The 25,166-nt window shown below is 45.4% G+C and overlaps 1 protein-coding gene across 4 annotated transcripts in view; it reads left to right on the forward strand.

Moving 5' to 3' along the window:
• myo5b (myosin VB) overlaps positions 1-25,166 on the forward strand; it is a 59,484-nt gene that overhangs the window by 28,168 nt on the left and 6,150 nt on the right. For 3 of the 4 annotated variants that reach the window (XM_067574061.1, XM_067574062.1, XM_067574060.1), the window contains exons 10-34: positions 1,113-1,378; positions 1,468-1,549; positions 2,193-2,333; positions 2,882-3,004; positions 5,734-5,817; positions 6,641-6,778; positions 6,874-6,971; positions 8,922-9,008; positions 10,876-10,987; positions 11,087-11,298; positions 11,396-11,552; positions 12,113-12,352; positions 13,257-13,478; positions 14,596-14,689; positions 16,095-16,240; positions 16,494-16,613; positions 16,701-16,835; positions 18,145-18,210; positions 19,199-19,441; positions 19,650-19,729; positions 22,306-22,504; positions 22,618-22,711; positions 23,253-23,408; positions 24,169-24,320; positions 24,494-24,583. In XM_067574061.1, coding sequence (XP_067430162.1) covers positions 1,113-1,378; positions 1,468-1,549; positions 2,193-2,333; positions 2,882-3,004; positions 5,734-5,817; positions 6,641-6,778; positions 6,874-6,971; positions 8,922-9,008; positions 10,876-10,987; positions 11,087-11,298; positions 11,396-11,552; positions 12,113-12,352; positions 13,257-13,478; positions 14,596-14,689; positions 16,095-16,240; positions 16,494-16,613; positions 16,701-16,835; positions 18,145-18,210; positions 19,199-19,441; positions 19,650-19,729; positions 22,306-22,504; positions 22,618-22,711; positions 23,253-23,408; positions 24,169-24,320; positions 24,494-24,583 — 3,537 coding nt within the window. The remainder of the gene's footprint in view (positions 1-1,112; positions 1,379-1,467; positions 1,550-2,192; positions 2,334-2,881; positions 3,005-5,733; positions 5,818-6,640; positions 6,779-6,873; positions 6,972-8,921; positions 9,009-10,875; positions 10,988-11,086; positions 11,299-11,395; positions 11,553-12,112; positions 12,353-13,256; positions 13,479-14,595; positions 14,690-16,094; positions 16,241-16,493; positions 16,614-16,700; positions 16,836-18,144; positions 18,211-19,198; positions 19,442-19,649; positions 19,730-22,305; positions 22,505-22,617; positions 22,712-23,252; positions 23,409-24,168; positions 24,321-24,493; positions 24,584-25,166) is intronic. The other variant, XM_067574063.1, reaches the window with a different exon arrangement.

The raw sequence follows: 25,166 nt of genomic DNA on the forward strand, positions 1-25,166 counted from the left end.
CTATCACCACCATCCTCACCATCCTCACCATCCTCACCATCCTCACCATCCTCACCCTCCTCACCATCCTCACCATCACCACCCTCCTCACCATCCTCACCATCACCACCATCCTCACCATCCTAACCATCCTCACTATCCTCACCATCCTCACCATCCTCACCATCCTCACCATCCTCACCCTCCTCACCATCCTCACCATCCTCACTATCACCACCCTCCTCACCATCCTCACCCTCCTCACCATCCTCACCATCACCACCATCCTCACCATCCTCACCATCCTCACCATCCTCACCCTCCTCACCATCCTCACTATCACCACCCTCCTCACCATCCTCACCATCACCACCCTCCTCACCATCCTCACCATCACCACCATCCTCACCATCCTAACCATCCTCACTATCCTCACCATCCTCACTATCACCACCATCCTCACCATCCTCACCATCCTCACCATCCTCACTATCCTCACCATCCTCACCCTCCTCACCCTTCTCACCCTCCTCACCATCTTCACCATCCTCACTATCCTCACCATCCTCACCATATTCGCCATCCTCACTATCCTCACTATCCTCACCCTCCTCACCATCCTCACCATCACCACCCTCCTCACCATCCTCACCATCACCACCATCCTCACCATCCTCACCATCCTCACTATCACCACCATCCTCACCCTCCTCACCATCCTCACCATCCTCACTATCCTCACCATCCTCACCATCCTCACCCTCCTCACCATCCTCACCATCCTCACTATCCTCACCATCCTCACTATCACCACCATCCTCACCATCCTCACCATCCTCACTATCACCACCATCCTCACCATCCTCACCATCCTCACTATCCTCACCATCCTCACTATCCTCACCATCCTCACCATCCTCACCCTCCTCACCATCCTCACCATCCTCACTATCCTCACCATCCTCACTATCCTCACCATCCTCACCATCCTCACCCTCCTCACCATCCTCACCATCCTCACCCTCCTCACCATCACCACCATCCTCACCATCCTCACCCTCCTCACCCTCCTCACCCTCCTCACCATCCTCACCGCTCCGTCGTTAACGTCGTCATGCTGTTTTGTTTTGCAGAGAGACGACCTCCACCTGAAGCACTTCTGCCGGCTGCTGGGGGTGGAGCTACAGCAGATGGAGCACTGGCTCTGTCACAGGAAGTTGGTCACGGCGTCCGAGACGTACGTCAAGAATATGTCGAGCAAGCAGGCGGCCAACGCCCGCGACGCTCTGGCCAAACACATCTACGCTCGCATGTTCGACTGGATCGTGGAGCACATCAACAAGTCCCTGCAGACGTCCTCCAAACAGCACTCCTTCATCGGAGTCCTGGACATCTACGGGTACGGAGCACGTCGGGGTTAAAACCGTCTTCTGGATGTTTTCATTCGGATGAGAATGATGAGATCTTCTCTCCTGTCCATGTCTGCAGGTTCGAGACCTTCGAGGTGAACAGTTTCGAGCAGTTCTGCATCAACTACGCCAATGAGAAGCTTCAGCAGCAGTTCAACTCTGTGAGCTTTGTTTCATGTCTTTAATGACACGTGAACCGTGTGTCTGCACGTCTTTAAAGTCCTTGAAAAGTCTTAAAAAGTATTTAAAGGTGCTGAAGATCAGCTGTTTCCTGTCGGGAGACGTTGTGCTCGTTTAAACTACAGTGAGACGATGCGACAGTGCAGGAAGCTGCAGGAGCTTCACTCACTACGAAGAGAGAAGAAGAGTTTAGAGAACAATCGTCTCTTCTTGTAGCTACGAAGTGTTAACACACAAACACACTGGACCGATGTGATAAATGGTTTCTCACACTGATCTACAGACGGCTGTAATGTGCAGAAACAAAACCAGAGAAGAAGAAGAAGAAGAAGACTGTGAGCCAGTAAACATTAATGTTAACAAGATTTAAAATCCTTTAATACGAATGAATCAGCTGTTAGATGTTTTATTAGGAGGAAACAAACGAGTCTGAGAAACACTGAAACTTTATTTAAAAGGAAATTCATCCACTCATCAGGGTCCAGGTCACATGAATTATAAACCAGACAAACATGTGAAATAAATGTCAATAAATTCATGTTCTTAATAAATAATGATATGATTTTAAAGGTATTGGATGTTATCAGGTGAGTAGTAACGGTGGTGTTGTTGTTGTGTTTGCAGCATGTGTTTAAGCTGGAGCAGGAGGAGTACATGAAGGAGCAGATCCCCTGGACTCTGATCGACTTCTACGACAACCAGCCCTGCATCGACCTGATCGAGGCTCGACTCGGCATCCTGGACCTGCTGGACGAAGAGTGTAAAGTAAGACTGAAGATCCGTCTGACGCTGCTGTCAGAACTCTATATTTACATATATGATGATATAAATTATAAAGTGTTTCTGTTGATCTTTAATAGATTCTCTCAAAGTCTGCTGAAGTTTAACACTCAGACGCAGCTGCAGGAGTTATGACATCACAACTAGGTTCAAACTTTATCAGTATAGAACATTTCATACAAGTCGAACGCAGATAAAAATCCTCAACAAGTGATAAATGTACAGGATTAAAACCACAATTAAAACACAGTGACAAAGATGATAATAGATTATAAAGACAAAGATTCAATAAAACTACTTGAATAATAATAATAAAACAATAAAACCTTCATACATGCAGATGAAACTCTGCTGAGCTCAGCGTGTTTCTGTTTGTCTCTGAACTGATGATTTATTCATGTCTCTGTCTTTGAACTAAACAGATACATGAGTTATTCAGAGCACAGGTAGCCTGAATGAAAGTTTAATTTCACCTGTTATATAATATATAATTATATAGAAACATATATAATCCACTTCCTGTTCTGCTTCAGGTGCCGAAGGGGACGGACCAGAACTGGGCCCAGAAGCTCTACAAGCAGCACTCGAGCAGCGTCCACTTCCAGAAACCTCGCATGTCCAACATCTCCTTCATCATCAATCACTTCGCTGATAAGGTGACACACACACACACACACACACACACGCACACACACACACACACACACACTCACACACACACATACACACACACACACTCACACACACACATACACACACACACACACGCACACATACGCACACACACACGCACGCACACACACACACGCACGCACACACACACGCACACACACGCACACACACACACACACGCACACACACGCACACACACGCACGCACACACACACGCACGCACACACTCGCACGCACGCACACACACACTCACACACACGCACACACACACACACGCACACGCACGCACACACTCACACACGCACGCACACACGCACACACATGCACACACACGCACACACTCACACACGCACGCACACACGCACACACATGCACACACACGCACACACACGCACACATACGCACACGCTCACACACACGCGCACGCACACACACACACGCACACACACACACACGCACGCTCACACACACAGACATGCACACACACGCATGCACACACACACGCATGCACACACACGCACATGCACGCACGCACATGCACACACACGCGCGCACATGCACGCATGCACACACACACGCATGCACACACACGCACACACACGCACACACATGCACACACACACACTTCCAGCTGAATCGTCACTTCTCTATAAATTCATACAATAAATAACTTCTGATTGTATTAAAGTTAGAGTTTAATTTTGGCAACAGTGTCTAACAGTGGCTACTTGTATATTTTATAAAATGTTCGTATAAGTCGACGTGTTTCACTCACAAAAATGTTCCCAAAGAGTGAAAAGAAGAATTTGAGGGAAATAAAGAAAGAAATAAAGAGGAAATGTGTTGAGACGTCTTTCTAAAGCAAAGAGCTCCGTGATCACATGAGAGGTGTCATGTGACATTATTCCAGCTACAGTAGCTGATGTCACACTGTCCCTGAGCAGATGTTTACAGCAGCTGGTATGCAAATCTCAAAGATAACAGTGTTGTGGTTAAAGGCCCCATCAAATGAAAAATACATTTTCCCAGTTTGAATCCTGAGTCTCTGTGTTCATTGTTCATTTATCTCTTGTTTTATGCCAAATATATGTAAAAATATCAGAATCTGAGTCTTTTCATGTAAAACTGTTTCAGATGTTTGACTCATCCTGCACCCAGGAACGTTTACAAAAGTTCCTCCAATCAAATGCCACTTTGGACCAGTAACAGCCAGTAGCAGCCAGTAGCAGCCAGTAACAGCCAGTAACAGCCAGTAGCAGCCAGTAACAGCCAGTAACAGCCAGTAACAGCCAGTAGCAGCCAGTAGCAGCCAGTAACAGCCAGTAACAACTAGTAGCAGCCAGTAACAGCCAGTAACAGCCAGTAGCAGCCAGTAGCAGCCAGTAACAGCCAGTAACAGCCAGTAGCAGCCAGTAACAGCCAGTAGCAGCCAGTAGCAGCCAGTAACAGCCAGTAGCAGCCAGTAGCAACCAGTAGCAGCCAGTAGCAGCCAGTAACAGCCAGTAGCAGCCAGTAACAGCCAGTAGCAGCCAGTAGCAGCCAGTAACAGCCAGTAGCAGCCAGTAGCAGCCAGTAACAGCCAGTAGCAGCCAGTAGCAGCCAGTAACAGCCAGTAACAGCCAGTAGCAGCCAGTAACAGCCAGTAGCAGCCAGTAGCAACCAGTAGCAGCCAGTAGCAGCCAGTAGCAGCCAGTAGCAGCCAGTAACAGCCAGTAGCAGCCAGTAGCAGCCAGTAACAGCCAGTAGCAGCCAGTAGCAGCCAGTAACAGCCAGTAGCAGCCAGTAACAGCCAGTAACAGCCAGTAGCAGCCAGTAACAGCCAGTAACAGCCAGTAGCAGCCAGTAGCAGCCAGTAACAGCCAGTAACAGCCAGTAGCAGCCAGTAACAGCCAGTAACAGCCAGTAGCAGCCAGTAACAGCCAGTAGCAGCCAGTAACAGCCAGTAGCAGCCAGTAGCAACCAGTAGCAGCCAGTAGCAGCCAGTAGCAGCCAGTAACAGCCAGTAGCAACCAGTAACAGCCAGTAGCAGCCAGTAGCAGCCAGTAACAGCCAGTAACAACCAGTAACAGCCAGTAGCAGCCAGTAACAGCCAGTAGCAGCCAGTAACAGCCAGTAGCAGCCAGTAACAGCCAGTAGCAGCCAGTAGCAACCAGTAGCAGCCAGTAGCAGCCAGTAGCAGCCAGTAGCAACCAGTAGCAGCCAGTAACAGCCAGTAGCAGCCAGTAACAGCCAGTAACAGCCAGTAGCAGCCAGTAACAGCCAGTAGCAACCAGTAGCAGCCAGTAACAGCCAGTAGCAGCCAGTAACAGCCAGTAGCAGCCAGTAGCAACCAGTAGCAGCCAGTAGCAGCTGTAATGCAGCTTTATTTTGGTTATTTTTGGATACACTCAGTTAAACACTGATTGACCTGCTTTCTATTCACTGAGCATCAAGAAAAGAAATGAGAGGAAATCTTCCTGAACCAGGTGCATGCTGGTCCTCTAAAGACACGGCCAGCAGGGGGCGCTGCAGCAGAGACACACAGCTCATAGAGGAACTTTAGACTTTCTGAGATATTATTATTATTATTATTATGTCAGAATAAAGCTCCATAAGAGGCTGCAGCTGGTCGTCAGCAGCCCGTTCATACAGACTGTCTGAATAAATGTGAACTCAGATGACGCAGCTCTAGACTCTCGCTGCTGCAGTTCACTGATCACTGTTTCCTGCACAGGTGGAATATCACTGTGAAGGTTTCCTGGAGAAGAACAGAGACACCGTGTACGAGGAGCAGATCAACATCCTGAAGGCCAGTCAGGTAAGATGTAAACAACAACAACAACAACAACAACAACAGTCGTTCAGTTTACCAGAGTCAGGTCTCATGTTTACACTCAAACTAACAGTAAATGTGAATGTATAAAGAGGAAATTTAACCTTTTTTTGAGGAAGAACATGAGGCCGAGGTGCACCGAGCGCTTCCTGGTGAAAATCTGTGAACTCTTCAGAAAGTCGTCTGGCGTCGACGCTGTTGCTCCTCTTCATATGTGAGATGGATCAAAGACAGAAGACGTAGCTGAACAATAACACATAGATAATAAGAAGCAAAGCATACAACAGTGTTTAGACTGGAGATATGTTGTCAGGATATTGTTGCCATAGAAACAAAACGCATACACAGATCTTCATCAAAACAGCGCTGTAGGGACGCACACGCTGTTGTTGTTGTTGTTGTTGTTGTTGTTGTCAATACTTTTATATTTAGAACAGATGAGTTTGAGACAATCAGTAAAAGAAACACTGCGTAGAGTCTGAGTTATTCTACTCCTCCCATTATTTCCAGTATGTGTTTCCAGTCAGAGGGTTAAAGAGGGGGAGGAGCCCCATAAAAATCTTATATATGCGTCACTTTTACTGAGACCTTTGGGAACGTTTCCAAAAAACAAAGACGGGAAAAAGGAATCAGATTTCAGGTCCGCTTCTGTTCAAACAGGCTGAAACTGATCCCGACTCCCTCCGGCGTGGGGGGGGGGGGGGGGGGGGGGGTTTATGGTGGTGGGTTATTGTCGTCCAGCTCATGAGACTGACGTTGATCCTTTAATCAACGTGAATCTCTGAGTAACGGCTCGTCTTCCTCTCAGTTTCAGCTCGTCGCAGATCTGTTTCACGAGAAGGACGACGTCACTTCGTCATCGAAGACGTCCAGAGTGAACGTCCGACCGGCGAAGTCGCTTCCCAAAGCTCCCAACAAGGAGCACAGGAAGACCGTGGGACTCCAGGTGAGCGGTGGCGGCGGCTCTTCTTCTTCTTCTTCTGCAGGACTCGTTGACGTCACACTTCCTGCTGTTATTAACTCACGTTTGTGTTGGTTCAGTTCCGCAGCTCTCTGCATCTTCTCATGGAGACGCTGAACGCCACCACGCCTCACTACGTCCGCTGCATCAAACCCAACGACCTGAAGGAGGCCTTCTCGTGAGTCGCTGCTCGTCTTTCTCTCAACAGTTCAAATGATTTCCTGGGAAACATCTCACTCTCTCTCCAGGATTATTATTATTATGAATGAAATGAGACATAATGAGCCTTTTCATCCTCTACAGTTCTAAATATAAAGAGTTGAAACACGTCTCTGCTCCGTCTTTAGTTGGACGTCATTGGATGAGTTGGACTCTCATCACGACTGAAAGAATTAGAGTCAAACTGTTTTAGGGTTAAAGAACCAGAACTGAAGAAGTTTTTATGATGAAAGAACGCAGATTAAAGTGTTTTAGTCTTCATGAAAGATATTATATGAACATATAGTCACAGTTATTGTTACTGAAGTTAACATCAACTAGCAGGAAGGTTTCTGCATGTTTGAACATCATATTAACGTCAGCTGGACTCGCTGATAATCATGAGTTTATGAGATGCAGTTTCAGCAGCAGAGTCACAACGATGAACCATGTTTCTGTTCATGTTCTGATGGTTAATCTGCCCCCTGGTGGAGAAAAACACAAAGTACACGCGAGTGTGTGAGGAAGGACGTCGGCTCCACAGCTGCTGGTGACGATCACAGATAGTATAAATTGTTACGGACTAGTCAAGTCTAGAGGATTCAGTATTAAGCACCAATACTAGTCCTAACCTGGAGGGTGTAGAAAAGGAGAAAACGTGGGAGAACACAGAGGAGGACGGACTGGTTTCCAGTGTTAGAGACAGACGGTCTGGAGGTGGGTTACCTTATCAGGTTTCCACGCCGACCAGCATTTCAAGTCCCTCCGACTCGGCCTCGCCAGCGCTGGGCGTCGCTCTCGTGAGCCGCGAGCTCCTTCTGGCAGGTTCAGTTCAGTTTTTGGTGGTTGGAGGGGGGGGGGATGGGTCCCCGAAGAACCAAACTGGTTTTACTCAAGGGGTCCGGGTGCAGGAAAGGTGTGAAGCTGTAAGGTCTCGAACGCTTCTAAAAAGGACGTCTCTCACGTTACTCCAGTGGCTGCGCGCACCTCACCGTGACGTCCTTTTATCAACCCGCAGCTTAACCACACCCCCCTTGTTATCTTCTCAATGAAAACCAGTCCAGTTTAGGAAAGGGAACTATAAACCCCGCCCCTTTTACTCCTAACATAATATATTTATGTATATCAGCAGCTTCACAGTGTCGTTTATTAACGACAGATGAGCTCAAATTATCATCAAGCATCAATATTTAAACGTCTGATCAGCTGAGACTTTAATCACCGTCAACAGTCTGAAGCTTTAATAAACTCATTAAACAGTTTAAAAGCAGCTCAGAGTCTCTTTACACAAACAGATGAAACTGATGGATTGATTGATTGATTGATAACTTTTATTTATACTAACACAGTAACCAACAGCAGCAGACTGGAAGCTGCTTCTCTCTGCTGACTGTTTCACCAGTAAAAGGATGTTTTTACTGGTGAATAAAGTGAACAGCTGAAGGACAGAAATATAAAACATGTGAATGTCTCATTAACTGTGTTGTCAGAGCTGCGTGACTCTGTTTTACAAGAGTCATGTGACTCAAACGAGTTAATGTGACACGCCGGTGAGAAGTGGTGATTTAGAGCTGCACGATGATTTAAACCCTCTGATGATGATGAGAACTCTTCGTCGTTTCCTGGGAGGAGAGTTCTGTCTTGTTTGTCTGTGTGTTTATAAAAGAGCCTCTTCAGGCCCGTTAGATTGAATCAGCGACGTCAGGTCACATGTTGTAGTGGCTCTCAGCAGCCAGCGGACAGAATCCATCAGTCAGCCGTAACCAGCTCACTAGGTGACAACGTCGGTCCTGGAGCTTCTGTCTGTGTGCGATGCCCAAGAAGAAGAAGATGAGGTATATGACGGGGGGGGGGGGGGGGGGCCGTTCACGCCGGACGCCTCCACGTGACAAACCTGCCTTTCAACAGTCTGCTGATGTCGTTTGTGCAGGTTTGACTCCAGTCGAGCAGTTCAGCAGCTTCGAGCCTGCGGAGTCCTGGAGACCATCCGGATCAGCGCCGCCGGGTACCCGTCCAGGTGGGTCTGTAGTACTAGTACTACTAGTACTACTATTAATACTACTGTTAATACTACTGTTAATACTACTGCTGGTACCCGTCCAGGTGGGTCCTGTAGTACTACTGATACTACTAATACTATTACATAATAATATAGTAATACTACTACTACTTCTTCTTCTTCTTCTTCTTCTTCTTCTTCTTTGTATCCTCCTCCTCTTCCTCCTCTTCCTCCTCCTCTTCCTCCTCCTCTTCTTCCTCTTCCTCCTCCTCTTCCTCCTCCTCCTCCTCCTCCTCTTCCTCCTCTTCCTCCTCTTCCTCCTCCTCTTCCTCCTCCTCTTCTTCCTCTTCCTCCTCCTCTTCCTCCTCCTCTTCTTCCTCTTCCTCCTCCTCTTCCTCCTCCTCCTCCTCCTCCTCTTCCTCCTCTTCCTCCTCTTCCTCCTCCTCTTCCTCCTCCTCTTCCTCCTCCTCTTCCTCCTCTTCCTGATGACCTCATTCCTCCGTCTGCGTTATGTAATGATGTAAATCAGACGACTGCAGCTCGTCTGTGTTTTTGCTTCAGAATCAGTGAAGTTCTTCATGTTGCTCTCTAACAGCAGCATCATCATCATCATCATCATCATCATCATCATCATCATCATCGTCGTCGTCTGTGCTGTGATAGAAACAGTTGAATGTTTCCTGGAGGTCACAGGACGACACACAGTCACCACTTCCCATGAAATCTAATAACGGGAGTCAGTGTGAACAGTGTGAGAAAGTCTGTGTGTTACGTAATAATCACAGCAGAGAGTCAGACTATTCTCACTGGATCAGCTGCTTCTCTTCTTCATTACATAATCAATAAACACTCAGTTATCAGAGTAGTCGATGGATTGATCATTTTAATAACTGGATCTGATAGTTTGATCTATAAGTGTAGAAAACAGAAAACTTCAGGACAGAATATTAATTATTGAAGTTTGAAAAATAACTTGAACATGATCTGATTCTCCAGCTGCAACGTTCAGCTGATTCATTGATTAGTTGACAACTTTTAAATCAATCACCAGCTGTTTTGATAATCTATTCATAGTTTGGAGTCTTTTTTTTCAGCTTCTTAAATGTGCTGATCAATATTTTTTCACCATTTTCTGACATTTTATTTACAAATAACTAATCAATTAATCAAAGAAAATAATCAACAGATTAATTGATAATGAAAATAATCATTAGTTGCAGCTCCACATGAATCAGTTGAAATAGTTGTTATTATTATTATTGTCTCGTTCTTACATTATTCTGAGGCCTCCAGGTGCACACTCACGCACACACACAAACACACTCACACATGCACACACACATGCACACACACACTCACGCACACACACACTCACACATGCACACACACACACACACACACATGCACACACACACTCACGCACACACACACTCACACATGCACACACACACTCACGCACACACACACACTCACACATGCACACACACACACACACACTCACACATGCACACACACACACACACACACACACACACACTCACGCACACACACACTCACACATGCACACACACACACACTCACACACACACACTCACACATGCACACACACTCACACATGCACACACACACACACACATGCACACACACACTCACGCACGCACACACTCACGCACACACACACTCACACACACACTCACACACACACGCACACATGCACACGTACAGACACACTCACACACACTCACACTCACACATACCTGACCTGCAGGTGTGTTAACAGCATGTTGGTCTTTCAGGTGTTATTGTTTATTGTTTATGAGGTTAATGTGTTTAGTTGTGTTCAGTTGTGTTCAGTTGTGTTTAGTTGTGTTTTGTCGTGTGTCAGGTGGACGTATCCAGACTTCTTCAGCAGGTATCGAGTGTTGATGAAGAAGTCGGACATTACGTCAGCAGACAAGAAGCTGGCCTGTAAGAACCTGCTGGAGACTCTGGTGAAGGTGAGAACTTCACTAAAGCTTCAGGAACACGACCAAGAGAAGAAGAAGAAGAACAAGTGTTTGTTTAAAACATCGATCTTCCCTCGTTGTTTATCTCAGGATTCAGACATGTTCCAGTTCGGTAAGACGAAGATCTTCTTCCGAGCGGGTCAGGTAGCGTACCTGGAGAAGCTGCGGGCCGATAAGTTCCGCGCCGCCTGCATAAAGATCCAGAAGACGGTGCGAGGCTGGCTGCAGAGAGTCCGCTACCGCAAGATCCGCAAGTCTGCCGTCACGCTGCAGAGATACGGCCGAGGATACCTGGCTCGCAGGTGAGTCACCACCTCCGTCCTCCATCCTCCATCCTCCTCCTCCTCTCCATGTGATTAAACGCCGTTTCTTCTTCTTCTTCTTCTTCTTCTTCTTCAGGTTCGCCGAGCAGCTGCGTCTGACGCGAGCCGCCCTCGTCTGTCAGAAACAGTATCGTATGGTTCAGACTCGTCGGGCCTATCTGAGAGTGAGACAGGCTGTGATCACCATCCAGGCGTTCACCAGAGGGATGTTCACCCGCAGGATCTACCAGGAGGTACCGAACAAAACCAGTTCAGCTCCACAGCAATCAGAAACGCACCAGTGACTCTCAACCGGGTCGCTTCTGCAGCTGGAGCTCATATATATATATGTGTTTAGAAAGAAAATGAAACTGGTTAGCAGGTGATGAAGTAACAGATCTGTAGTTTAAATAGTCGGATAAAAGGATTCAAGCAGTTGAAGTTAATTAGTTAATTAGTTAATGAGGATTTCCAGTAATTAGTCAGATGTAAAGTGGATAAACAGCTTCTGCACTGCTGCTGGTCGTTATATAAATGCAAACTTGATAAAACTGAACTAAATGTTTCAAATATGCTAAAAAAACAATCATGCACTTAAACTGAGCTGGAAGGAAACAAACATCAGGTTGTTTAGATGTGACAGACAGTCTTTGACCTCTTGACTCTTAGATTGAAGGTGTTTCTGCGTGTGCTTCAGGTCGTGTTGTTGTTGACGTGACGACTGAATTGGAGACAAAGTGTTTCCAGTTAGTGGAGGAATGCCATCAGGTGACTCTCTGAATGCCTCCTCAGTCCCGATTCTCTTCCTCCGCAGTTCCTCCTGCACCACAAGGCCATGATCATCCAGAGGAGCGTCCGCGGCTGGCTGCAGAGGAGGAAGTTCAGACGGGCGCGCGACGCCGCCGTCACCATCCAGTGCGCCTACAGACGCCTGCGAGCGAAACGACAACTCAAACAGCTGAAGATCGAAGCTCGTTCTGCAGAACACCTGAAGAAACTCAACACGGGCATGGAGAACAAGATCGTCCAGCTGCAGAGGAAGATGGACGACCAGGTGATGATACTGCAGTAATACTGCAATGATACTGCAATGATACTGCAATACTACTGCAGTAATACTGCAGTAATACTGCAAGAATACTGCAATACTACTGCAATAATACTGCAGTAATACTGCAATACTACTGCAATAATACTGCAGTAATACTGCAATACTACTGCAATAATACTGCAATACTACTGCAGTAATACTGTAATAATACTGCAATAATACTGCAATACTACTGCAGTAATACTGCAATAATACTGCAGTAATAGTGCAATAATACTGCAATAATACTGCAATACTACTGCAGTAATACTGTAATAATACTGCAATAATACTGCAATACTACTGCAGTAATACTGCAATACTACTGCAGTAATACTGCAATACTACTGCAATACTACTGCAATGATACTGCAATAATACTGCAGTAATACTGCAATACTACTGCAATAATACTGCAATACTACTGCAGTAATACTGCAATACTACTGCAATACTACTGCAGTAATACTGTAATACTACTGCAATACTACTGCTGCAATGATACTGCAATGATACTGCAATAATACTGCAATACTACTGCAATACTACTGCAATACTACTGCAATAATACTGCAATAATACTGCAATACTGTGTACTGATAATACACAGATACTGTAATACTGTGTAGTGATAATACACAGATACTGTAATACTGTGTAGTGATAATACACAGAGATACACTATAAAGTACACAGATATACAGTGTAAAGTACACAGATATACAGTGTAAAGTACACAGAGATACAGTGTAAAGTACACAGAGATACAGTGTAAAGTACACAGAGATACTCTGTAAAGTACACAGAGATACTATGAGCCCTGCCAGTGTGAGTATTATTAGACTGCAGTGTCTTTGTGCTGTTTCAGAGTAAAGAGCTGCGGCATCAGAACGAGCAGCTGGTGGTGACTAACAGCAGTCTGGGGTCAGAGGTGACGAAGCTGCAGAAGCAGCTGGAGCATCTGCGCAGTCGGCGGGACGAAGGTCAGCTGACGTCGCTGCAGGACGAGCTGCAGACGGCGAGAGAGGAGCTGCGGGAGGCCAAGAAGCTGCAGGAGGAGCACGGCAGCGAGAAGCTGCGTCTGCAGCAGGTCAGATCTGGTTTCCTGTTTATCAAGAAATCACTTCCCTCAAATAAATAAAAGGTCTTAGAAGGTCTGAGAGTTGCTGCCCGCAGGTGTCCAATATGACGGTGACATTAGTTTTCAGTGTGTTTGCTGTCGTCAGGAAACATGAAGTGATTAATGACATCACTCAGAGTGATATACGTCATGTGGTTGTGTCTTCTTCTTCTGCAGCAGTTTCATGGCACCAGCTGGAGAATAAGTTAATATTCACATAAGAGCAGCAGATGGAAACAAACATCCACCAGTCAGCTGATAGGATCATAAAGATTCATTCACATTAACAGCTTTTATAAACATGTTTGACATTTGTGACTGATGACGTCACTTGTGTGTCACCTGAGGGAGACGTACCGATAAATACACCACAGAAGAAGAAAGGTTTCTCACTCATCGTAACACCAACTCTCTGCTTTTTTTTACTGCTTTTCATCACAAACAACGCTGCATATAAACAACTAAAGTATGAACAGCTGGTTTGTTTTGGTACCAGAACACATGACAGCTGGCAGAACTTCAGTCGCACCAATTGGTGGAAACAGTTTTCATGTGGTCTGTCTGGTCTTTGTCTGCTTCGGATCGGCTTCAGGTTCGTCTGCAGCTTAATTTAAAGCACAGGTTCACAATTTTACCAGTTAAACCAGCAGTCAGGTGTCTGTAATCATCCCTCCTGTTCATACTGGATATTAAAAGATCCTTCAAATGTGCTTTCAATGCATTTAAACGTCTGTGTGAAGCTTCTTTGTGTTTCCCTGTTGAGCTGCAGGTGGAAGTATAGTAACAAAAAGAGGAACTTTGGCACTAAAAATAAGAAACACACTGACTGTTGGTTTAAGACTCACTGGAAACATGGTGAACTGGTCCTTTAACACATCAGCCTCATGTCTGAATAAACCTTCAAAGGTCACACGGTCACAGTCCTGACTGCAGATCAATATCAGCAGGTCTGACAGAAACGTTGTTTATTTACGTTACATATCGTGTAAATACAATTAATATGATAATCAGATTATTTTAACTCTGTATCAGTGTTTTATTCTTCTATATGATCAATAGTGTGATTGATGAATGGTCCTGGTTTCAGAGGGTGGAGGAGCTGGAGAGAGAAAACTGTCTGCTGAAGAGTGAGAAGGAAGAAATGAACCAAAAGCTTCTTCAGCACTCAAAGAGTCTGGAAGGTGAGCTGAGAGAAACACCAGGAAGTCGTCTGTCTGCAACAGGAAACAACACGTCTCCACGTGTCCCTGAACGCACCAGTCTGTCTATTATACACAGTAAACACACACACACATATATATATATATACTGTTCACCATTCAGACACAACACAGAGCACAGTTTCTCCTCACATCACTTTCACCAGTTTGACTGCTGCATCGTTTGTGTTTAATCACTGTAAACAACTAAAACACCGACCGCTCGTTAGCTGTGATCTCATTAACACACAAACACAGTGACGTTCAGTCAGTCAGCTTCAAAACAACAACAACAGTTTCACAATGAAAACAGAGAAACAAACGTTACATCATTATAACAGGTAATAAATACCTCGATCAATACTGTAGAGATGTTGATCAATGATCATCAGTAACGTGGATAAAAGCAGCTGCAACAGTCTGACATCTCGTCTCATATCACCATAACGATATAATATCAATATATTTCACAGCCAACAGTTACTGACAGAGCTTCTAATGACGTTCAGGAGCTGATTATTGATCAGACTGATCAATCAGTTCAGCTTCTGACACAAACTTCAGTCATTTCTCCTCTCGCTCCTCTCATGAAGCAAAAATGTTTCACTCAGATTGAAACATCTAAGTCACACAGACGCGTCTTCACGTCAGTTTTCACCACTCTGAGTGAACTCACGTCTTCCTCTTGACTTTAAACGTATCACGCCGCCTCGAAGGTTATTATCATTATTATTATTATTATTATTATTATTATTATTATTATCATTATTATTATTATTATTATCATTATTATTATTATTATCATTATTATTATTATTATTATCATTATTATTATTATTATTATCATTATTATTATTATTATTATCATTATTATTATTATTATTATTATTATTATTATTATTATTATCATTATTATTAGACAATTATCACACTGTATGTTCAACCTGCTGATATCATAATATACAGAACTGCTGTTTGTCCTACTGCCACATCCTGCTGGTGACTGATTATTGTGTGCGTGTGTGTGTGTGTGTGTGTGCGTGCGTGTGTGTGTGTGCGTGTGTGTGTGCGTGCGTGCGTGTGTGTGCGTGCGTGTGCGTGCGTGTGTGTGTGTGTGCGTGCGTGTGTGTGCGTGCGTGTGTGTGTGTGTGTGTGTGTGGGTGTGCGTGCATGTGTGTGCGTGCGTGTGTGTCCGTGCGTGCGTGTGTGTCCGTGTGTGTGTGTGTGTGTGTGTGTGTGTGTGTGTGTGTGTGTGTGCGTGCGTGCGTGCGTGCGTGTGTGTGTGTGTGCGTGCGTGTGTGTGTGTGCGTGCATGTGTGTGTGTGCGTGCGTGTGTGTCCGTGCGTGCGTGCGTGTGTGTGTGTGTGCGTGTGTGTGTGTGTTCCAGAGGACGACAGCAGCGTGTCTCAGAGAGAGGTGTCTCTGCAGTCGGAGCTGGACGCGGAGCGGCAACGTTACCAGAATCTGCTCAAAGAGTTTTCCAGACTGGAGCAGAGATACGACAACCTGAAGGAGGAAGTGTCTCTGTCCAAGGTCTCACTGTTATCCTCATTACACTTACTAATGTTATTAATGTTATTAAATGTTATTAAATGTTGTTAAATGTTGTTAAATGTTGTTAAATGATAACTGCTAGATACAACAAGCTTCAATCAAACAGGTTCTAATGAAGCTCATACGAGCTCAAAACTCTCTTTCAACTTCAACTCTAAGCTTGAAAAATGAGCTCATCTTGATATTTTTACTCTGTATGTGAAGTAACCGTCTTCCTCCCATCATCCTCCAGTTCCACCCGGGTCACAGGAGGAACCCGTCCAATCAGAGCAGCCTGGAGTCGGACTCTAACTACCCGTCCATCTCCACGTCGGAGGTGGGAGACACCGAGGACTCCATCCAGCTGGTGGAGGTGAGTCAGAGCCCGGAGACGAGCGCAGACGGACGGAGCAGCAGACGACAGCGTGGAGGGTTAACCGCCTGTCTTCCTGTCTTGCAGGAGATGGGAGTGGAGAAGGCGGCGATGGACATCAGTCTGTTCATGAAGCTGCAGAAGAGAGTCAGAGAGCTGGAGCAGGAGAGGAAGAGACTGCAGGCCAACGTGGACAAGATGGAGGAGCTCGCCAAGCGCAGGGTGACCGCCGCTGTTAATCCGTCTCCGTCACGTTCTAGTGACACAAGTCAAAGTAGTCGTCAGAAGAGTCACATTAAAACTACACGTACAAGCTGCTGCCAGTCTCCACCTGAAACACACAACCGTGTTATCAATCATTTAACGTATCGGTTAAAGTCCACGCTCACAGGAAGTTTAATGAGCTCAAACTGTTATTGTTTCATGTTTATTATTTATTATTTAATGTTTATTTGTTTTGGGACTTCTGGAGCGTCGTGATCCTTCAAATCCTCGATCCGATTCTTTTTTTTCAGCTCTGACGGCGACTCAGCGGTCAGATTATTGATCAGATGATCAGTTTAATGTTCTGACAGCTGTGGTATGAAGTCAGACTTCACTGCCGCCATGTTTTTAAATGTAGCTGCCAAATAATTAATGTAAAATGTAACAACAAGAACTGGTTTCATCAGCTGACTGGGAGTAAAGTGTTCAACCACTAGATGGCAGGATGATACTTTACAACATCAGCAGTCAATGCAGGAGACTGTTAACAGGTCAGCTTCACTTTATATGTTACTGTACAGCCGGCTGCACCCCAGACCAGTGGTACCAGTGGTACCAGTGCTCCCAGTGGTACCAGTGGTACTAGTGTCCCCAGTGGTACCAGTGTTCCCAGTGGTACCAGTGTTCCCAGTGTCCCCAGTGGTACCAGTGTTACCAGTGTTCCCAGTGGTACCAGTGTTACCAGTGTTCCCAGTGTCCCCAGTGGTACCAGTGTTACCAGTCTTCCCAGTGTTCCCAGTGTCCCCAGTGGTACCAGTGGTACCAGTGTTGTCTCAGAGTAGCTGCAGCTGCTGAACGCCGCGGCGTGGCGTCTGTGACGAACACATGTAGGCGGAGCTGGAGAGAAAAACCCAGTTAGAATCACAGATCCTGGTTTTGGTTATGATGCTCACTTTGATCGATTTTCAATTTAGAATAATGGTGAGTCATGGTGTTCACAACAGGAAGTACTGTACATACCGCAGCGTTAGAGTTCATGACCCCACACGGACCTTTAAAACACATCCAAGATGATCCAGATCACCGACGACGTCACTGAACCGGCTCGCTTCTGATATTCTGATAACGTTTCTATCGCCGTCGCTGTAAATATCACCATCATTTATCATCCAGTCACCAGCAGGTTCACATGATTCTTCCTCTGTGATGTCACACAGATGTGAAGGAGGAGTCCAGATGTTTGTCTCAGCAGGTTTGAACTGAATCCAGCTGTTGTTGTTGTTGTTGTTGTTGTTGTATTGATGATGTTTCTCTGTGTCTGTTTCAGGACTCTGAGGTGAAGAGTCCCACCTCTGAGCAGGAGACGGCGGATCTGGCCTACAACAGTCTCAAGGTACTAAACTCACCCTGAACCCTCATCATCACAACTAAACCTTCATCACAGTCCCACTCTAAACCTTCATCACAGTCCCACTCTAAACCTTCATCACAGTCCCACTCTAAACCTTCATCACAGTCCCACTCTAAACCTTCATCACAGTCCCACTTTAAACCTTCATCACAGTCCCACTCTAAACCTTCATCACAGTCCCACTTTAAACCTTCATCACGGTCCCACTCTAAACCTTCATCACAGTCCCACTCTAAACCTTCATCACAGTCCCACTCTAAACCTTCATCACAGTCCCACTCTAAACCTTCATCACGGTCCCACTCTAAACCTTCATCACAGTCCCACTCTAAACCTCTAAACCTTCATCACAGTCCCACTCTAAACCTTCATCACGGTCCCACTCTAAACCTTCATCACGGTCCCACTCTAAACCTTCATCACAGTCCCACTCTAAACCTTCATCACAGTCCCACTCTAAACCTTCATCACGGTCCCACTCTAAACCTTCATCACAGTCCCACTCTAAACCTTCATCACGGTCCCACTCTAAACCTTCATCACAGTCCCACTCTAAACCTTCATCACAGTCCCACTCTAAACCTTCATCACGGTCCCACTCTAAACCTTTAAACCTTTAAACCTTTAAACCTTTAAACCAAGCAGCTGAGTTGAAACAGTGAAAGTGTGAAAGTGATTAGTGGAGGAGATTGAAGCTGGTGAAAGACTGGTTCAGACAGTTTCCACGGCAACAAATCTGCATTATTTATTGATTTATTGGTTTAGATTCCCCACAGATAAGCAAACATATCATGATATTAGATATGAAACCAATAAAAGCATTTGAACTTCCAGTTTAATAGTTTTGCTGTTGCTGTGAGTCATAAATGTTTAACCTTTGATTAGCTGCTAATGTTCACACAGTTAGTTCCAGTTTTTCGGACAGGAAGTCTCCTCCAGATATCTGTAAGCTTGTCGTGTCCTCCTGCAGAGACAGGAGCTGGAATCAGAGAACAAGAAACTGAAGAACGACTTGAACGAGCTGAGGAAGACCGTCGCCGAGCGCGTGTCGCAGAACAGCTCGTCCAATGAGCAGCAGGACGGCTACAACGTCCTGCTGAGTCAGCTCAAATCAGCCAGCGAGGAGCTGGAGGCCCGCAAGGAGGAAGTCCTGATCCTGAGGACGCAGATCGTCAGCGCCGCCGCACAGCGACAAGACAAGAACGATCATATAGTGAGTTCATTACTTCCTGCATATTACTGGTCCTTTATGCAGCCCCTCAGTTCAGCCTCTGTCTCTTTAAGCCCCGCCCTCCTGATCAGCACACTCTGTTCTGATTGGTCAGCTTTCAGGAAGCTTCCTGAAGGCTACGTAAACACACTACAGCAGCAGGATTTCAGGTGTCATGTTGTAATAAAATAACATTTAGTGTTTGTTTCAGCAGGACGAAAACAACAGCAAGGAGCCCATCGATGAAGAGGAGGCTCTGAAAGCCTATCACGGTCTGTGTGAGTCCAAGAAGTAAGTGTCTCTTCTTCATGTCTTCAGCTCCACCTGCTCAGCTGTAGCATCCACACAGAGCTGATCAATCATAAACAGCCGTCAGTTACTGAACTGATTGATTGATTGATTGATTGATGGCTCTGTGATCTTCATCATCATTTAGAAACTGTTGTCTGTCTGTTGTTGTCTGTTGCTACCGCTCGTCCGGCTCATCAAGCTGTCAGTCAGACGTGAAAGGTGCCAGACGGCGGCGGGTCACATGACGCCGTGTGTCACAGCTGAGAGGGAATTTAATCTCATTCATTTTCTGTTTTTTTGCACTAAACTGTGAAAAGTGAGTTATTACAACATGAGCACGAGTTCACTTCAGTCGTGAAGCGGACGTAGATGATGCTGCTAGGTTAGCGTTGTTACTGGTGTTACTGGTGTGACTCCAGTTTATCTGCTCAGAGAGGAAACAGACTGACGACTGTGAGTCTGATGTGAGATGCAGATAATCACAGCGTGACAGATGACGACCACCTGCAGCTCTCTGCTCTTCCTCTTCTTCATCACATGACAGGAAACACATTCAACATAAAACTAAACAGTCATGTTTCAGTTTGATTTGTTTGTTTGTTTGTTTGTTTGCATTTGATTTGTGCTCATTATAAACAGATGTGTGTCTACTCAGTTATATTCAGAGACTTGAGCAGGAGGATAAAAGTCTGAACAGACTCAACAAGAACATAATGAAAATCTAAAAGGTTTCATCAGCAGCTGGAACATCTGCAGCTGCAGGTGGAGTCACTGTGACTGCAGATGTTAATATGTATCAGACAACAACAAGCAGGTCAGAGGTCACGGTTGTGTTTCTAACTAACCAGCTACTAACACTTCAACTGCTTCTGCTTCTGCTTCTCTTCCTCACAATCTGCTCTTGTCTTCTTCTCTTTGTCTTCTTCTCTTCTTCTGCCTGCTGGGAACCAGTAACCATGAGGACTGGTGTTATTTGAATGAAGATGGAGAGCTGGGTTTGGCTTACCAGGGCCTCAAACAAGTGGCCAGGTCTCTGTGTGTCTCTCTCCTCTCCTGTTGTCTAAACTCAAACGACTGAACTCTGACTGTAGTTATAGTATCAATATATATATATAGTATCAATATATATATATAGTATCAATATATATATATAGTATCAATATATATATATATATAGTATCAATATATATATACAGTATCTATATATATATATATATATATAAGTCCAATATGCAACATATCCTTTAATCATCCAAACATCACTAAACAAACAACAGCAGAGCTTTTCATCCACATGTTCCTGTTGCATCCAAGTGAAGTTTATATGTTCTGAACTCATTAAAGGAGCATTTTGTGTATTTTAGCCTTTAATGTGACAGACAGGAACCGTCTGGCCTCCACATCGCTCCCATTGATCAACTCTTTATCAATAAATAAAAACAATGATGCAGATTACTTCCTGTTTCTGCAGGAGGAAAAGTCAGAGGATCAACAAGTTAATTATGATATAAATACATATTATACATGATGCCTGAAAATTCAACAGGATAAATACAAGTAATAAAATACACCAAAATACAGTAAAATACACTAACATACATTAAAACACACTGCTCCAACACATGAAGGCAACACTTAATCATCCCAGTTTGACACCAAGTCAGTTAAAGTTCAGTCTGTAGGAAACGTGTGATTGTGAATCAGTGTCTGGTTGTGCATGTGGTGATCTCTCCTGATGCTTCCTGACTGATTCTTCTCTAGTTTTATGTTCTGCTCGTCACTACTGGTAGCACCAGGCCGTACCTGCAGCCCAGTCACAGGAAGTCCAGCTCCTCCAGGACGTCACATCCATACGTGCGGTTGTAAGAAGGTCCGCCGTGTCTCCCAGTACAGTCTCACGAGAGCACGGAGGAGACACCGGGAGACCAGGCTGTTACACGAGGAGAGCTGGACAGAGCCGTAGACATCGACCCAGCAGCAGGACCAGTATCTCCTAGCAGGAGGAGCACTGCTAGAGTCCTACAGGAGGACCTCCAGCAGGCTGCTGGTGTGCAAACTGTTCCTCCTCACATAAAGGAGCAGATCCCAGTCCTGCTGCTGGGTTGATGTCTCTGTTTATACTGGGACCATTATCAATAGATAGATGATCTGTGGAGGAAAGTGCAGCTTTAGACTTTATTTAGTAACGTTGGTCAAATATTTGCTGTGATGCAGCTGTAAGCAGCAGCAGCTGTCAGCGAACACATTCACACTTCCTGCGTGTACAGGAAGTGAAAAGACAAAACATCACAGCGCAGCAGCTGATATCAGCAGCAGCTGATAAGCATGAGGTGGATGCTGCGTGTGTGTGTGTGTGTGTGTGTGTGTGTGTGTGGCTGATGTTGTCAGAGATATTTTCACACACTGGTTGCACCAAAACACCCGACAATAAAATGTTGATTCATGTTCATGCAGCTGTAGAAAACAAAGACACGCTGCTGATCAGCTGTGTGCCGACGGCTTCGTTTACACATGTTTCTATGCTTTCAAATATACCATCAATATGCTCTTCATCCTCTTCATCCTCTCGGTCTCAGGCTGCTGGAGGCTCAGCTGCAGTCTCAGTCCCGGCAGCACAAAGACGAGCTGGAGGCTCTCCACACTCAGATCGAGCTGCTGAAAGATGACATCGAGAAGAAGCAGGAGATCCTCAACTACACCATGTCGCTGTCGCCCGAGGCGCAGGTGGAGTACAGCGTCCAGCAGGAGATCACACGCCTCACCAACGACAACCTGGTGAGAGAATCTTAACACGCCGCACCGCACCGCACGGCTACGACGGCCCAGAGGCCTCCTGGGCGGCGCTCCGGTCTCAACAACGCTGTGTGTGTGTTCTCTTCTTATCGCAGGACCTGAAGGAGCTGGTGGAGAAGCTGGAGAAGAACGAGAGGAAGCTGAAGAAGCAGCTCAGGATCTACATGAAGAAAGTCCAGGAGCTGGAAGGTAACAGCTTCAGAATGACATCAAAGCTCAGCAGACAGCATCTTCTCCTCTCTAACACAACCTGAGATGTAGTGAGAGTGTGTAGAGAGGAGAAGTCACCAGCATGTTGCACTAATAATAACTCACATGCAACACAGAGTAAAGGATCCTCTGATAGATATGACGTCATGTTGGACACGTAACGATCAGTGGATCCACAGAAGATGGATCAATAAACTAATATGATAATAAATTAATTGTTTTGAGACATTTTTAATAAACTAAATGTCAGTTTCCAGCTTCTTAAATGTGAATAATTTCAGTTTTTTTTCCCCTCTGTGACAGTAAAGTGAATATCTTACTGACTCACACAGATCTTCATCAGCAGTAGTCTACCTCATCATCAATAAATGATCATTAAGATGTTTTCCAGAGGAGCTGCAGCAGGATGAACGTTTCTTTGTGATTTATGTATTCTGAACGTGATGCTGCGTTTCCATAGAGACCTGTAGAGTGTCTGCAGGAACAGACGGTCAGTGATAAAGCGTCTGTGTCTCTTCAGTCTCTCAGGCCGCCGCCGCCGCTGCGTCTCAGACCGGCAGGTCGAACCCGGAGCTGAGCCGTCAGGTGACCGTCCAGCGCAAAGAGAAAGACTTCGAGGGGATGCTGGAGTACAGCAAGGAGGACGAAGGCCTGCTGGTCAAGTCTCTGATCGCTGGTGAGACGACGCTTTACTGACATCATCATCACTGTTTGTTTATTGATCATCACTGTTTGTTTATTCATCATCACTGTTTGTTTATCCATCATCACTGTTTGTTTATTCATCATCACTGTTTGTTTATTCATCATCACTGGTTGTTTATTCATCATCACTGGTTGTTTATTGATCATCAACAGGCAGTGACATCATTTCCAAACATGAAACCTTCAGTGTTTTTCACTCTTTCAAAACTTAAAACGCTGTTTTGCATCTATAATCAGCACAAGTGCTTTTAATGCATATTAATGATATTATTTAAGTTGATCTAGTTTTGTTTACAGTGACCAGCTGATCACCATCAGGTTTATTTAGTGTCTGATATGATGTTCACGTGCTGCTGAGCTTCATAACGTCAATCAAACTTTAAACAAGATCACTGCTGGAAACAGATGAAACTAACAGAAGAGCAGCAGCTGTTAGTGCTGCTTCACACAGTCACACTAATGCAGAAGTTAAAAGTCTGATCAGACAGATAAACACGTGACTCCGGTGGTCAAAATAAACACCGACGACGTGTGAAACCGACGTTGTGCAGCCGGAAGTGTTGAGAACAGAAAGATGAAGCAGTGATCTCTTCTTTTATAACCCTCCGATGAGTAAATAAAAACAAACATGAACATGACGTTTATTTCCTAAAATATATAAAAGTGACAAATCCCAAACAGACAAGCGTGAGATGATGAAGAGTTGTTTAACGCTGTCGATGTGTTTGCAGACATCAGACCGAACACCGTGTCGGCTACGGTTCCCTGTCTGCCGGCTTACATCCTCTTCATGTGCATCCGACACGCCGACTACATCAACGACGACCAGAAGGTGGCGTCACTGCTCACCTCCACCATCAACGCCATCAAGAAGGTCCTCAAGGTGAGTCTCACATCCACCCGCCACGTCTCTGAGGGCCGTCCGCCATACTGCCGTCATATCCGGTCTCATTTTTTGCTCTGATCTTTAAGTTTTGAACATTATTATCTGAATGAAACGCTCTGAAACAAATGTATAGATGTTCTTTTGAAGGAATATTGTTGATTGATCCGCAGAAGAACAACGATGACTTTGAGATGACGTCCTTCTGGTTGGCCAACACCAGCCGCCTCCTGCACTGTCTGAAGCAGTACAGCGGCGACGAGGTGAGCGTCTCCTCTCTGGTCCGCTGTCATGGCGACGGCTGAGTACAACCAGCTGGTAAAATATGTAGTTTCAGCCGCTAAACCAAAACAATAACAACAGACGGGAGTGTGATGGCGGTGTGAAGCAGCAAGGGATCATGGGAGTTGTTGTCTCCGTTGTTAAATAAGCAGCCTCACCGGGATAGGATTACTCCAGTGTTCATCATTCAGGATGTTTTTACTCTCCAGAACAAACAGACCCGGAGGTTACAGGTAAAAACACTGAATAAAGCTGTTTCACCTGAAAAATCAGTGTTTCTCCGACGATGTTCGGCGACCACCGGACTTCCGGTACGGGCTGTTAGCCGAGCTGCTGCTAACACTTGTTCGCTTTATTTCTCTTATAACTTTAGATCCAGGTGTTCGGCAGAGGTCTCCTCCTCTCCGAAAACAAACGTACACGCAGATTAAAATCGTTAAAATACTAATTAAAGCTGTTTCACCTAAAAAATCAGTGTTTCTCAGACGATGTTTGGTGACCACCGGACTTCCTGGAGGGGCTGTTAGCTGAGCTGCTGCTAACGTTAGCTCAGTTTATTTCTCT

The sequence above is a fragment of the Thunnus thynnus genome, chromosome 19 (assembly GCF_963924715.1).
Source record: "Thunnus thynnus chromosome 19, fThuThy2.1, whole genome shotgun sequence".
Classification (NCBI taxonomy): Eukaryota; Metazoa; Chordata; class Actinopteri; order Scombriformes; family Scombridae; genus Thunnus; species Thunnus thynnus.